General features: G+C 41.7%; 1 protein-coding gene across 2 annotated transcripts in view; it reads right to left on the bottom strand.

Annotated features, from left to right (window-relative positions):
- The window catches only part of pacrg (PARK2 co-regulated), a 164,582-nt gene that overhangs the window by 45,825 nt on the left and 103,789 nt on the right, over positions 1-14,968 (bottom strand). For both annotated transcript variants that reach the window (XM_085343263.1, XM_085343264.1), the window contains exon 4: positions 12,152-12,301. In XM_085343263.1, coding sequence (XP_085199389.1) covers positions 12,152-12,301 — 150 coding nt within the window. The remainder of the gene's footprint in view (positions 1-12,151; positions 12,302-14,968) is intronic.

Raw genomic sequence — 14,968 nt, 5'->3', positions numbered from 1 at the left:
CAAGTCTCTGTTTACGCACAGGGAAGACTAAAACTCACAAACAAATATTGAGCACATCATACTTGCTAGCAGGCAGTTTAATCTAAATCATCTATAGCTGTTCCGACAGCATTAAGAAATCTAGCCCTTTCTTACGTATCCTGTTGGTGAGGACTTCTAAAGTATCTCTGACTTAATCAATATGCACATCACCCAATTGATAGGGCGCTGTGTCATGAGAGTTTCCAGGAGACTCTCGAGAAAAAGGTGGCGCACCCGCTTTAATGCTCCAATCAATGCACTGCTGCCTGCATTTATCAGCGACTAAACTGCCAGACTACAATTCTTGTGACCAAGAGAGCTGAGCTTCAATTTGCATGGTCTCACATAACCTTCAGCAACATATGGTTTCCTCTCTTATTCGCCCCTAAAGCTGGAGGTGTGTATCGTAGTAGCTATTTTCCAATGGCTGAAAAGCAGCTGTCCCATCTCTCTGCACATATGGAGCCAGGTGATGAAATTCATACTACACCAAAGTTGTTGTTTTTTTTTTTTAATCTCTGTACTTTCTAATGAGGGGAGGCCTCATGTTAATCTATAGGTGGGTCACTTTGTTATATATAGAGGGTCAGGGGAAGAGGTCCCGCATGGATCAGTTTCCCATTACTTTGCCTTCATATGTCCAGGAAACACAGGGAGACAAAACTAGAGAAGGAAGTAAGTGACCCTGCTTCTACTACTGCATACGTCAGTACTCAATAAGCACAGATGTTCTCAGTCTACCTTAAATTACCCTACAGCATCTGTTTCAGCTTGCCATCGGCCACCCACACACACATATGTATGGATGCAAATACACAGCATCCTAAATGAAAACACAACAATATATAATTAGGGAAACCTACTGTAATAAGAAGTTTGCCTCCACTACTCTCTACTCTAAATACAAATATAAAACAATACAAAGCAAAGAGGCTAAAAATCATCAGCAGAGAACCTGCTGACTTCTTCTGTAGACAGTGTGCAGTTATGAGCATCCTTAAGGTGCCAGTATCCGAGGGGAAGATGACCTTTCTCTTCCCAGAATAGCAGGCCTGTGGGAAACAAAGACTATGGTGACAAACACAAGAGAGTGACTGTGACCCCTCAGGGGCCAACACACATGCTCTGAACACAAGCTCAACTCCAGAGCTTGCTCACCTGCGTGCAACACACACACACACACACACACACACACACACACACACACACACACACACACACACAATATATATATATATGCATGCTATAGCCTTAAAACTTTTGTTTCAAATCAGTGATTTCTTCAAAATTGGATTTCAATGATAAAATGAACAACAATCAGAGCTGAAATAGTTGAAGGAATATCTTTGTGGACCATGTTATGCTATAATAGTTTTGGCATTAGATGAGAAGAGTTAGATGAGTCACATAAGAAGTAAAACACCACACACATACGTTGGCAAATAAGCCACAACCGTCTCACAGGTAGCAAAACTTAACAGAAAGACTAAAAATCAAAGAGTGAATGATAACAGTAGCAGCATTTTTCTGTATTTCATTGCTTTTGAAGTTCACGTGGCTGTCTACTTCTTGACCGCCTATAGTGACGTCCGGGATTCTCGTTGTCATGGTGCGGTTGCCAGGCAACTCCAAGATGAGTGAGCTCACAAATAACCATGAGCCCTACCCAGTTCAGACTACAGAAAACAACGAAAGAAAAGAAAAAGTGTTCAAAACTTTAAGAGAGAATTGTGTTATTTTAGAGTCACCTCTCAAATAAAAGCCCCCTTCTGCCCCCAGGCCAGCAGATATCATATTACATACATATTTTAGCCTAGCTTAAAAAATAAAAACAATTCAAATTTAACTCCATATGATTCATAAGATTATGGGTAGATTTATGTATTTAACCCTGTGTCTGCACCTCCTTACTGCTGCCTCTTTCCAGTGAGTTGTGTGTGTAGAAGCATCAGCTCCACCACATATTACACTTGCATCAGAGTCACTGTTGTTTTGTGAACTTTTTTTGTTGAGAAAAACAGATTCTCCTTGGGATGAATTGTACTACTACTTAAAAGATGCTGTATTTTTAGTAGCCTTGTACACCTCTGTTGAAGTGAAACCTTTAGAGTACTAGCTAAAATGGAAACTTATTAACTTGTCATTGGTCATTGAGTTACCTTGAATAAGGAAATAGTAAGTTTCCCTGGACCTTTAAGATAAAATGTCCCTGGTGTAGCAGCATATTTCCATATATTCGTTTTTGTTTTTTTGTTTTTTTTTAAAAACAACCATGAAAGAAAAAATAATTTTTTGAAGAAAAATGTGAGAGGAAGATACTGAAACAGTTTGCTATCAAAGCACCGTGAGACCACATCTGTGTAGTATAGATGTGGTTCACAGTAAAGGAGAACATCGAGGCTTGTAGAGAAATGAGGCGAGAGAGGCTGGGGATTTGCTTCTCCATCCACGCAGACTAAATATTTGATGGGAGGAGGTGGTGGAGAAGACAGAAGCTGAGGGGAGAGGAGGAGAACCATGGGTGCATCTCCTTTGGGAGTAATGTAAAGTGTCCCAGGCATGCAGAGGGGTTGGCGGGTCAGCACGTTACAAGAGCTGCCACAAACCTCAAGGTGAATAATTCATCTATCTTGGGTCAACAGTAGAGCAGAACAAAGAAGCTAAGGCTTTTAGCACTTGGGCTACACTGAAGGAAAAAGCGAAAACTATGCATCAGCTCGGTTATGAAAAGGAGGACTGGGAGCAAACACGGAGCATAAAAGATAATGTTAAAGCCTTGGCTGGTACTGAAAGTCAGATAAAGTTAATTATGTGGCCACTGTTGCAAGGCGTTAGATGAAGGGTCCACCTTGCATTGTTATCACCAACACATACATAGAAAAGAAAACTAGGAATACTGGATTTGTATAAATCACCACAGCAGTGTTTTGTTTATGCTCCTAACATCTTTTGATCCTGTGTTTCCAAAGCGAAGATGTTAGAAAGTGCACAGCATGTGCAAAGCTTTCACCGCAGAGGTCAAGAATCTGCCTATAAAATATGATCCCAAGCAGACTGCATACTCTACATTCCACGTGACAGTGTGACGTAGACGTTGATGTTTATATCCCCTCTATTGACTTTGAAGGGCACAGAAAGTGTGTGTGTGTGTGTGTATCCTGCACTCACGCTTGTGTGACAGAACAGATCCTGAAAGTAAATAAGGCACTAAAGTGGGAATTTTCTCAGTGTTTGCGCAGCAGTGACAGTGTGCCCTATTGCACTCGCACGCAAGCACACACACATATCCTGATAACGGTCTTCTGTGTCTGTGCAACTGGTGTGGTAACAATATTATTTACAGATGAAGCTGCACTGAATTAATTATGCAAACAATGTGCAATGTGCATTCTAAATGATAATACTGTACATCGCCAGCAGCCTATTTAAATATTAATCTTTCCTTTATTAAATGAAATTTAACCATTAGCAATGTTGCAGCACTGAAAAGGCAACGCGCTTGAAGCGTATTCCATGGAGAAAAACATTTCAAGTGACGCTACTGATTTCTGAGCACACCGTTAGCTCGTAGCTGAATACTGAAGTCATGTGCTACATTTGAGAGATTTGTTTCATGTACGTCTTTAACACCGTGCAGCTTACAGATGACAGTTTATGTCAGGGAACTTATTTTACATGACAGGCCACACATAGCCCACTTTAATCCTAAGTGGGCAGAACCAGTGAAACTCTCCTTTCTGTAGACAAAACGAAGTTTAACTGCTAATTTGATCCCTGCAATATATGATTGCAAGAAAAAGCAGCATTTCTTTATCAGGTTTTTCTAGCAGATAAAGAAATGTTCCTGTATTTAAAAAAAGCATCTGTCAGAATGACTCTTTGAGTTTAAATTGTGAGAAATTATTGTGTAAAACAACATAAAAGGTTTTGATAGCACATTGCTTGGACTGTTCTGTAATTATAAATCAAAAGGTTTCTGTTAATTCACAGAAAACAGCCTTTTAAAAGAAATAGTGGAACATACAGGACTTTTTCTGTCATTTAATTGTTAAATTGTATTATTTTATTACTTTGGTGCAGTATGAATGGCCATGTAGGGATGCTTTTATCAGGATGAAAAGCTGTAAAACTTGAAAATATATGAAAATTAAACAGTTAAAAGTCAATAACATGTGCTGTCGTTCACATTTTCCAAAGCCATCTATTGGAGTCTGTATAAGGCTGATTATTATGGCATTATTGGAATATGAATTCTGGAGTCATGATAAAACAAAAAAAAAAAATTGTGAGTGAACCATGATCTTGACTGAACATCAGTTGATGAAGAAAATAATGGAAAAAAGTTCCCTCGAGCTGTAAATGAGGATAAGATGGACAGACAGATCAGACAGACTGACAACAGGAAAAAACAAAATAAAAAACAACAGAATAAAATAGAACCTACATGGTATAAGTAAATAAAATTCCAGTGTTCATACCACTCTTGTATGATAGAAACATGACAAAAAAAAGCTGTGTTATTGACTGTATGAGCAAAATACATCAGTTAGAGACAGTGCAGAGACTGGCTGGCATATGATGAGATAATGGGGTATATCTGTCAGTGAAATATGCCCAGAAGGGGCAGTAATGGGGTGTGGGTCTCTAAAGGGGTAGGGTTGGGGGGGCACACTGTGGCAGCATTACGCTGGCTTTGTTTGGTTCAGTGAGAATGACTATGGGTGACCGAGTGGTTTTCCTGGCCGCATTAAAGTGGAACTTCTGTGTGAAAGAAGACAGAGGTGACAAAAAATGACAGTCGCAGATGTAATATGACTGCCACAGCAGGGACGCCTGAAAATCTCAAGTGCTTTGCAAACAGTGACCTGTTTGAAATGCGGGTGTATCACACGAATCCAGACAGAGGTGATAAAATCTATTTTATTCATTGTTTATTATGAGTGTCCTTGCCGGAGACAACAAAATCAGAAGCCTGTAGAAATGCCATTTGTTATTTATTTTGCAAAACCGCTTATGAAAGCCGACAGCCAACCTGACGCAGGGTGCGAACGCTGATCCAAAGCGGGCCGGACAAATGTCTGCACACACACCAGCACTCTGTCGCTGCCTGCCCGCGGAGATGTCAAACACGATGATGTGGGAAGAAGCTGGAGGAGAGCTCTCTGCTTGCCACTACCAAGTCAGGAAGCCCAAAAAATTCTCATGCGAGGACGCGGATTCATACGTATGAATACACGGGAGCCATCGTCACACATGCACTCTAATCTGAATGACAACAAAGTGGCCCACGAATCTAATCCAGGCTGTGACTGGAACGATCACCTGTTTTTAGCAAACACAGCTAATGCTGGCCTATTCATCTCACTCTTTTGTCTGGTTTCGACAACTCGATAATTGTGTTACACATGTCAGGCCCCCGGAGCCAGGACAATCCTGCAAATCGTTTCACAGTGCCCCAAATTCATTAATTACAGAGTGTGTTAATCTCATTGAGATGGGAGGGAATCGGGTGAGGAAAGGACCCTCATAACTCATCCAATTAAGTAATTGGGTGCTTCTTGGATTTAGAGGGAATGAAAGGAGCAGCTCCACTGAAAGTGAAGACTTATGTTTCATCACTAAGGATACGGTACCTACACATTCATCTACAAAGCAGAAGTTACTGTGTTCAGTAACCCGATCTTAGCTGTCTAAAAGCTAAACATTCAGCTTTTAGAAGACTGATCTGGAGCCTAAATTCTTGTCCAATAAATATCCAAGATTTAAATTTTAGTGAAGATTGCTGAACTAGCTACTCCAAGGAACCACAGGGAAGGGAATTACTGTGGATGTATTTCTATAATGAAAAACACCCATTCTACTTCATCCATCAGCTTAAAAACATTTTCTGCATCTTCTGTTGCAGTGATTCCCAGGGTGTAGGCCAGGTTCCCCTGGTGGTAGTTTGTAATATTATTCATTACTCATTGCTCTGACTAAATTTGACATTTGTGTCCTACTGGCAGGTGGGTCACACATTAGTCTTAACCTCCTAAGACGCGAACTCTTCCACAGCATGCATTTTTAATTTCTCTTTGATATTTGGGCATATTGGGGCCCAATGAATGTAAAAACAAAGAATTACCAGATTTTTTTTTTTTTACCTTTTTTTTTTTTTTTAAGAAAAATAAGAGTCACATATGAGAATATTCATTTAAAATTTTGATAGAACAGTAGCAGTATAATGTCCTCGTAAGTGGATATCAGGCCCGTGTAGAGCAAAATTGAGTATTTTGGTCTAAATAACCAAATTCTATTTCATTTTAAGCGCACTGCCAGGTTTTGTGCTTTGTTAAAGATCCCGTAATTCCCCTAAGTGCTTCACATCGCAAGAAAGGCACTATGTACCAAATGATGAACAAATCAACAAACATAAAGCCGGGCTCTTTCTGAGATGCTCCTCTCAAACAATTAGTAAAAGTACATTATGTGGCTTGATGGAACAATAGAGGCAGGCATTTATTCCGGCGAGAAAAGGGCACGTGAAATACGTCTTCTTCTTCGTTTTCTGAGGGTCGATCAGACCAAGAGAATGAGTTGTGTATGCTGGGTGTGGATATGTGTGTGTGTGCATGCTCATTGAGCAGTCTGCCTGTCTGACTGCAGAGCAGCCCAGATTATGCATGAATCTGGCTGCTTATCAGCTGACCTTTAAATTGGAGCCGCGGAGTGACTGCAGGCCCAAGGGCTGACGCTCGCAACTGATTGGCTGCTCCGCCTCAGACCTGCTGACAATAGAAATTAACAGAGACAGGTGGGCATATCCGCAGACGCAAGGAGTATTGGAGTGGAGGGAGATAGAAAGAGGTAGGCGGGAGGGGAATGGGGGGAGTGGGCGGCATTAATATAAAACTATATTTCTACTATTTTCCTCAACTTTGTGTCTTTTCTTAAGCTTTAGGAAAGAAAGAAAAAAAAGTCATTATGTGCTGTGAAGCATGCTAACAATGCAGCAGGTAAGGACAGGCAACTCGGTATACCTGGATTTCATCTCTTGCTCACTCATGCTATATCTTCTTCCATTTCTCTTTTGGCTCTCTGTTTCTCCCATTCATCTCGTATTGTAATGGCGGAGGGGTTTCGGCAGGATGTGATGGTTTGATAGATATCTCCAGTTGGAGGGGGGCTATGTGGAAAGAGGAGCTGAAGATGAGGTGTGTGTTCTGATGTCCACTGGGGGAAAAGGAGCTCTCCGTGCCTGTGGAAGATGATGGATTATAGTGGGGGCATAGGCTTATGTGCGTGTTTTTGTGTGTTTGTGCGAGCGCGGCTCCTCCATAGCGTTGCTATGTACACAACGAAAGCGTGGCAGTGAATTAATTTTTCACAACAGCAGCTGGAAAAGGTCATTAAATAAAGCAAATGTTTGTGACTGGGAATCCCCAGGAATTAGCTTCAACATCATACACGCCACAGTGCAGTGGTGTGGCAGTAAATGGGAGTATTATGTTGTATTGTGGACAGGAGCACAGGTGGTTGAGTACACAGGCATACGCTTGGCCTTCTGTCTTATTAAAATGAGCCGAGGAAAAAAAAAAGGATTTAATTTCCTTGTGTTTCTGCTCAAGATGGCCTTTTCTCTTAGTATCATAGTTGAACACAGTGGAATAGGTCTCCTTCCTCATGACTCTCCATGTCCTTGTATCAGGGTGTGATGGAGGGGGTGGGGGTGGCGGTTGTCTGGTGAACCACCTACCCGTGTTTATTTCCATTCAATTCCAAACATCGGCTGTAACTGAGCCGCCGTATAAATAAAAAAGGCCCAACGTGACCTGTGAGTGTGCCTGTGACCACGTCATGTGATACTCAGATAGAGCGCGGTCATGAGATAAGATACAGCCACAGTGCTGCATCTGTCACCAACACAAAAACCTCACCAGTTGTCCAGACACAGAAGACAGAGAGCCACTATCACAACTTGTAGAGTGTGTGTGTGTGTCTGTGTGTGTGTCTGTGTGTGTAGGCTCAGCAATGCATGTGGGCGAGACCCTATCATAGCTGGCCACATTCCTAGCAGAAAGATAAAAGAGGCTAAATGAACCAGATCACTGGTGTGTGAGCAATAAGTGTGAATAACTGTGTTTCTGTGGGTGTGTGTGTGTAAGAGAGAGAGAGAGAGAGACAGCGAGAGTGCGCTTGTCAGTGATGAATAGGTGTTTAAGGACCTACACCTTACAGATAAGCGAAGAAAATTATCAGGGCAACAACAACAATGCTACCCTGGGAACCAGACAAATCTGCGAGCTTATGTTTCATTCACTGTGGCAGAGCACGCCAGGCCCTCCTCCTGGTCGTACAGATTTCTAAATGCTTAGTCTCCGCTACACCAAACACAACAGCTTTAATACGACAGCTGCATATAAAAGCTATATGATTGAGCAATTTCGATAAACACACAACCAAGATGCTTGCCACTGATGTGGAGCACCCTGTTAAATCCACTTTTGTCTCTATTAAAGGAGTTGGATGGATAGAGAAGAACAAAAAACTGAACTTGAAGACTTCATCTGAAGCCAAGCACCAACATCTGGGGCTGAAAAATGAAGCAAATATGAAAGTCTAAAAAATGCAACTTAAATAGCCACTTGAGGCTGGCTGTGAAAATAAGCCATCCCCAATAAACTCACAGTTTGAAATCCTTCGCTCTCGCCAGTCCTTCTTAGTTTGTCCTTATTTTAAGTTGTATCTTTTCCCTTAATAACCAACCGGTTATAACAGAGGGCTGCCCCTCCCTGCACCTGGCTTTGTCTTCCTGCCAAAACAGAGTTCTTCCTTCCCACTGCTCCCCAGTGCTCGCTCATAGGGGATCATCAGAAGTGCTTTGAGATGGCTGCTACTGTAAACTGAAAACCGATGTTAATTTTAATTGAATTATAAATGCACAACTTAACAGCAGAAATGTTTAGGGAGTATACTGTGGGGTGATTATTTAAATAACCAGTCTGTTGAATTGTTTTAACGTCCCAGCTATGCTTCGAGCACTGAAGTGACCATTTTTGGGTCCCACTAGAAGTGATTTGTGTCGAAAAGACACCATGTATGCAGGACTTTTTAAAAATTTAAACTCGAGTTAGTGTTCATAGTTTTCTTTACATCTGCTCAGCTCACCAGGTCCTATTTATCATAAGGTAACATAACCGACTGTGAAAAAGTGGAATTTAGTAATAAAGAATCTGTATTCACTGATCTAGCCAACATCTAATCTACTAAATAAAATCAGTACTGGCATACATTTCATCTTCATTCACAACCCCGCAATATATTTTCGATGTTGTTTACTCCGCTGCAGAGTCCCTTCCTGATATGATATACAGTACGTCAGATGAGTTCCCATCCTTTGAGCTCAGAAGAGGAATTTGCTGGATGACGGAGCACATCTCTCCTTCTTAAGGAACATTGTTGCATTTCATTAGGGATAAGATTCATCACATCAAGAAAACAAGAGAGCCATGCAAATCGTATTGGAGAAATTCCTACACTGTCCTCAACATTGTCTCTAAAACACACACATGCACACACACATGCACACGTAGACAAATACACAAAGAACAGTTGATAAACAAAAGACACAAAGCAAACAAAAGCTGAGAGCGTTGATTCAGGAGACAAAAGGGTACATCAAGGATGGTGATACTATGTGATTGCTCATTATTGTGCACTTCAAAATGACGCATTACTGTGACAGTGGGAAGAATGGCAGCCAGCAGCCCGGAGTTAAACAGGCATATTTTTCTCTCTTTGAACAATGACAGAGGCCTGGACCCCAAAAAGACTGAACATGTGGGTTGGTGGGTTGTAACGCTGTTCTTCTGGTCAGAGGGCCAGCGCTCTGTCTGAGTGAAAGGACACCCGAGGGTCCATTCTGGAGATGGCTGTTAAGTTCCGTCTCTGACCTTGGAAAAATGGCTCAGATAAGGGCTGTATACAGACCAATTTAACAGGTCACAACCCTGTCTCAGAGTGGGAGCGACACAGCGGAAGCGTGGGAACACAGCCTAAGGGATCTGTCCGGCGATGAGATGTCGGTGATATCTAACTGTGGCCCTGACCCTGCAGCAGTGGCTGTCAGCCTATTGATTCGGAGCTCGAACAACTGGGCAGACAGAAACAGAGTCAGGTTGTGTAGCCTCATCTGGACCGGCGTGCAATGGTATATGTGCAAGTATATGTGGGGCATGTCATAGATGTGTAGTAAAGCATTGTGTGCCCAAGGCTGGCAGACAGACAACAGTGAGCAGGGAGAGACAGAAAGCACTGAAGGCAACAGCTGCATATGGGATACAACAGATCTATTCATGACAGACGTACACAAATGTGGACACAGACACACACATTTGGCATGAAATGGACAGTGGTCCCGTTGTGGTGCAGGAGATAAGAGGGATGCCATGCAAGCTCTGTGAGTTACAGTGTGGGAGTTACCACACACAACTAGCCGGCCTTCTGTGTCTTCTACTGTATTAACACAATGATCGTGCCTGTCTGCTAGAGGCTCGGTCTGAGGCACTGAGACAGCCGACTGAGTGTGGGATGGACCTGGAGGTGTATATAAGTAATATTAGATAATAGATGGACTTCAATGAAAGCTTTGATATTGATATAAACAAGCCATAAAACAGAAGAGAGAAACAAAGACAAAGGCACACAGAGAAAGACTGTGAGAGAACAACAACCCTGAAATATTTGTGGATTAGGCAGAAAGAACTCTAGTTCTAGTTCACACCGTGTTTGTTCCCCCCTCCCAAAAGGGAAGCATCTATTCTCTGTATTTGAAGTTATATCTTTCTCTGTTAGAGGGGAGTGGGTAGAACAGAACATGAATTGTGACAGCTCATCTAAGGCTTCAGACGGTGATCGGGGGGGAAACACAAGGAAATTATCCAGCTATCTATGAACTTACAGTATATAGACGCTTGCTTGCACCGACATACTTTACTTTGGTAACATTTTCAGCCTCAACTCTCGTCAAACTTTACAGGAGAGAAACTCTGCCGGATGCCTATAAACTACTGAAGAGGAAGCTCTGTCCTTGTTTAGCAGATTGGGCCCTGTGCTTTGGCAGCTGTATGGACCTCTCTCTGGCAGAGGCTGGTCTCAAGAGGTGGATAGCAGAGACGCCTGCCAGGTGAGAGGTTGGCTCGGATTTAATCGATGCCTGCCAGAGGAGGACAGAGGAGCAGTTGAGGCAGGTGGACAGAGCGCCACGGTAACTACCAGGCAGATATATTCATGGTGAGGTTCACCGGCTGACTCCGGAGCTTTTGGTGTGGCGGAGAAACTCGCGCTTCAAAACAGTTTAGGGGATTGATTTGACAGCTAATTTACGGAGGAGATTTGCATAAGGCCGTGCGCTAATAAGGCGGGCTTTCCTGTTCCCTCCTTTGTCTTTTCTCACTATCTCAACAAACAGATAAATGTAAGCGAATTAAAGAGACAACAGATTCAAATTGGATATTGATTAAGAGACTAAAGCCTTGTGTTTTCTCCCGTTAAAGCTTGTGTTTAGATGATTGATTCACAATGTCAGTCTCCACACCCTGCTGTGGTGTTTGGGGCTGGTTGTGCCTTTAAGCCTTCAATGGGTCCACATCATGTCACACCATCCTAAGTGCTTTGACACAGCCACACAAAGAGCCCTGCCTATCTGATGCCAATCTCCCCAGGTCCTGGTGTCACCCAGGTGCAGCCTTTCAGTGAGAGCAAGGACAAAGTCTCCTCCTCAACAGCACTGCACAATGCCGCCTGACTGACAGCAGAAAAGACAAAATTGAGCTTCTCTGTCAAGTGGATGCTTAAGTGGAAGGAGGAAAAGTAAAAAGGACTCGAGGGCAGAAGCTTTGAGTCTACAGCAAAGAAAATGCAGAAAACAGAATCCCTTTTTAGTTGGACTCAAATAAAAAGAGACACTTAACCTCTACGTGGCATTTCTCAGGGCTGTCAAATCACCTGGTTCATGCCCCTCCCCCCGTGACTGCTGCTCTGCAGTCATGCCAATATTAGAACAAGCTTACACAAGATCTGCTCCAAAAGACAAACACCTCCCACATCATCTGTCCTTGAAACACTCCAGAGCTTGGTGCCTGAAACTCACTTCTCTTGTTCTTGAAGAGGTTAAAAACGGTGAGGATCTGCCTGAAGTAGGGCACCAGAGCTTCTCCCACCTTGTCTGCAGACATCACCAGGTGCTGCAGGACTTTCACGGTGGTGCACATCACCTGATGGTTCCTTGTGTTCAGGGCATCTGAAGGGCAGCAACATAATTTGATATCAGTTAGCAATATCAGTTAAATACAGTCAATTTACACATTGTTTCTTCATGTAAGTGAAGGCGATGATCTGCGTTGGGAATGGGTTTAGCAGACTCCCTTTTCCTTGAAAGAATTTTCCTTAAAGCAGAGCTTTGATTTAGACTAGCTTGTCTGCAATCAGTGATTTCAAATGCACTGGGGAGGCAGGAGTAAGTGAGAGCCAATCACTGGGCTATTTGGCCTACAGCTGCACTTAACTCCATCTCCCACCGATAGAGAGAACAAAAGAGAATGATGGTGGGAGAAATGGAGAGCTCGTGATCCAGAGAGACAAATATGGAGAGGAAAAAAAGGGGGAGAAAACAACATAAGACAAATGTCAAATCAGAGATTAAGATAGATGAAAGACAGAAAGGAAAGGGCTAGAAAATAACTTGTTATTAGCCTCTAAGACTGGCATATTCATACTTGTTGTTTTATTTCGGCTGCTTTGGATTTTATGTGGCCCTTTGAATGAGCATTGGTAATTCCCTTTGTGCAGTCTAAAACAGTATATCCCCACCAAAAAAAGTTAGGTCTCTTCATGAAACCTTTAACTGTCATTTGACGCCTACTTTCACAAAAAGGGGTTTGCAATACCATCACACTGACTATTCTGCCTGTAAGCACTTAGAAAAACAAATATGAAAGGCATGAAAAAAAGAAAAACCTTTTAAAAGAAATAGTCAAAAACAAAGAAATCAGCTACGGAGTGCAAAAACACTGAGAGCCTGTGGTTGATGGTGAGGAAAATAGGAATAGCAGAGAAATGCCGCTATTATACAGTTTCAATCTGGTAAAAGATACTAGGACACGGCAGAAGTATTAAAGCCAGCCATTTGACTTTAAAGATGCAATGAATGAGGATATCAACTGCTCCACGCTAATTTAGAGAAACCGTAGCCACAGGTTTTGCTTCGTGGTTATGCTACTGACTTTGGTTAGTAAAGCTGTCGTAATATTAAATGCCACAGAACAAATGTCAGTCGACAGGCAAGTCACTCAAGATAGGAATCAAACAGGTTTGCCTTTCAGTCATGTTGATGATGACAACATTCAAACACAATAAATTGTTTGTTTAACGTGAGGTGACACAAATTCACAGGAAAGCTCTTTCGTCATCTTGGCCAACTGGAGGTATCTGGTTCCTCCTCTTCATAAACTGTTGATGTTGCAACTAAAGAGATCTTTGTTTCTGTTACAGGGAACAAAGGCCACAACTTAATGACTGACTCTGAATCGACTTTGCTTTGGAGATCTTTTTAGAATTTCAGCTTGATTATCTGTTCAGTGTGGACTGGTTGTAGCAGTTTTCTTTAACAGCAGGTCTCTACCATTCCCTGTCGCGGGTGGTAGAGGCTAAAAACAGAACTAAAAGGCAGGAAATACTTGACATTCACCAGAAGCCAGAAAGCCGTTCTGGGAGTCCATCAACTGCTTATTTTTAGTGAAAAAAAAAATTTAAAAACTAGGTAATAGACAATCCTTACAAAACTACTGCAATAAATGGCATCCCTCTCTTCCTGTCAACATGGACCGCTTACCTGCAAACCCACATGTGAATGTTCCTTAGCACTTAGACAACATGAAAGCTGGGGGTTCCAAAAATTCTATTGAAATGTTGAACCTGTTTATAAAGATCATCAGAAACATGGCTAAATGACAAAATGAGTGGCACAGTGCTTCACACCAAAAGAAAAAGTTTGCTAAAAATAAGTTTTAAATAAAAAATAAAGGTGAAATTTCTTTTCACTGCCCTCGAGTCACAAAACCTAACGAAATAAAAAAGGTTTCTGGATTATTACCCCCATATCAGTGGTTTGTACACACACACACACACACACACACACACACACACACACACACACACACATACATATATATATATATATATATATATATGTACACACACACTGATTGGACAGTGTTGAAACAGCACTGCATATTTGTGGAGGAGTTATTTAGGCTGTCCTTCGTGATAAAGTCTACAGATTATCATAAACATAAGCAGCTCTGAGTTTTGTATTTTTAGCACAAACTCATGAACACAATTTCTACCGGCAGCACGTGTGTATATACTGTACACTGTAAAAAAAAAATCCTAAAAACACAGTAATGTTCCGGCAGCTGGGGCGCCAAAATAATACTATAAAATAACAGAAAATAACTAAATAACTAACTAAATAAAATACGGTTATTTTCAGTAATGACAATACAGTTTGTAGCCCAAATTTTACATAGGATTTTGCCTTTTTCAAGTGCTTTTAAACATTAAATTAGGAACATTTGAATGTGATTAAAATGTTAAATAAATGGTAAATGGCCTGTATTTGTATAGCGCTTTACTAGTCCCTAAGAACCCCAAAGCTTTACACATCCAGTCATCCACCCATTCACACACACACTCACACACTGGTGATGGCAAGCTACATTGTAGCCACAGCCACCCTGGGGCGCACTGACAGAGGTTTATAGGTAATTTCATTAAACAATGAAATTACCTATAAACAAGGTCAATGAATGCGGCAATATGAATAATAATACTTAAATGTACAGAAATATACAGTTAACAGTTGGTTTAAATAATAATAATGGATTGCATTTATATAGCGCTTTTCGAG

The sequence above is a fragment of the Diplotaxodon limnothrissa genome, linkage group LG19 (assembly GCF_057381915.1).
Source record: "Diplotaxodon limnothrissa isolate DT_005_m linkage group LG19, D_limnothrissa_male_GT1.1, whole genome shotgun sequence".
Lineage (NCBI taxonomy): Eukaryota > Metazoa > Chordata > Actinopteri > Cichliformes > Cichlidae > Diplotaxodon > Diplotaxodon limnothrissa.
Note: the sequence above shows the minus strand (reverse complement) of the source record. Positions and strands in the feature narration are given on the sequence as shown.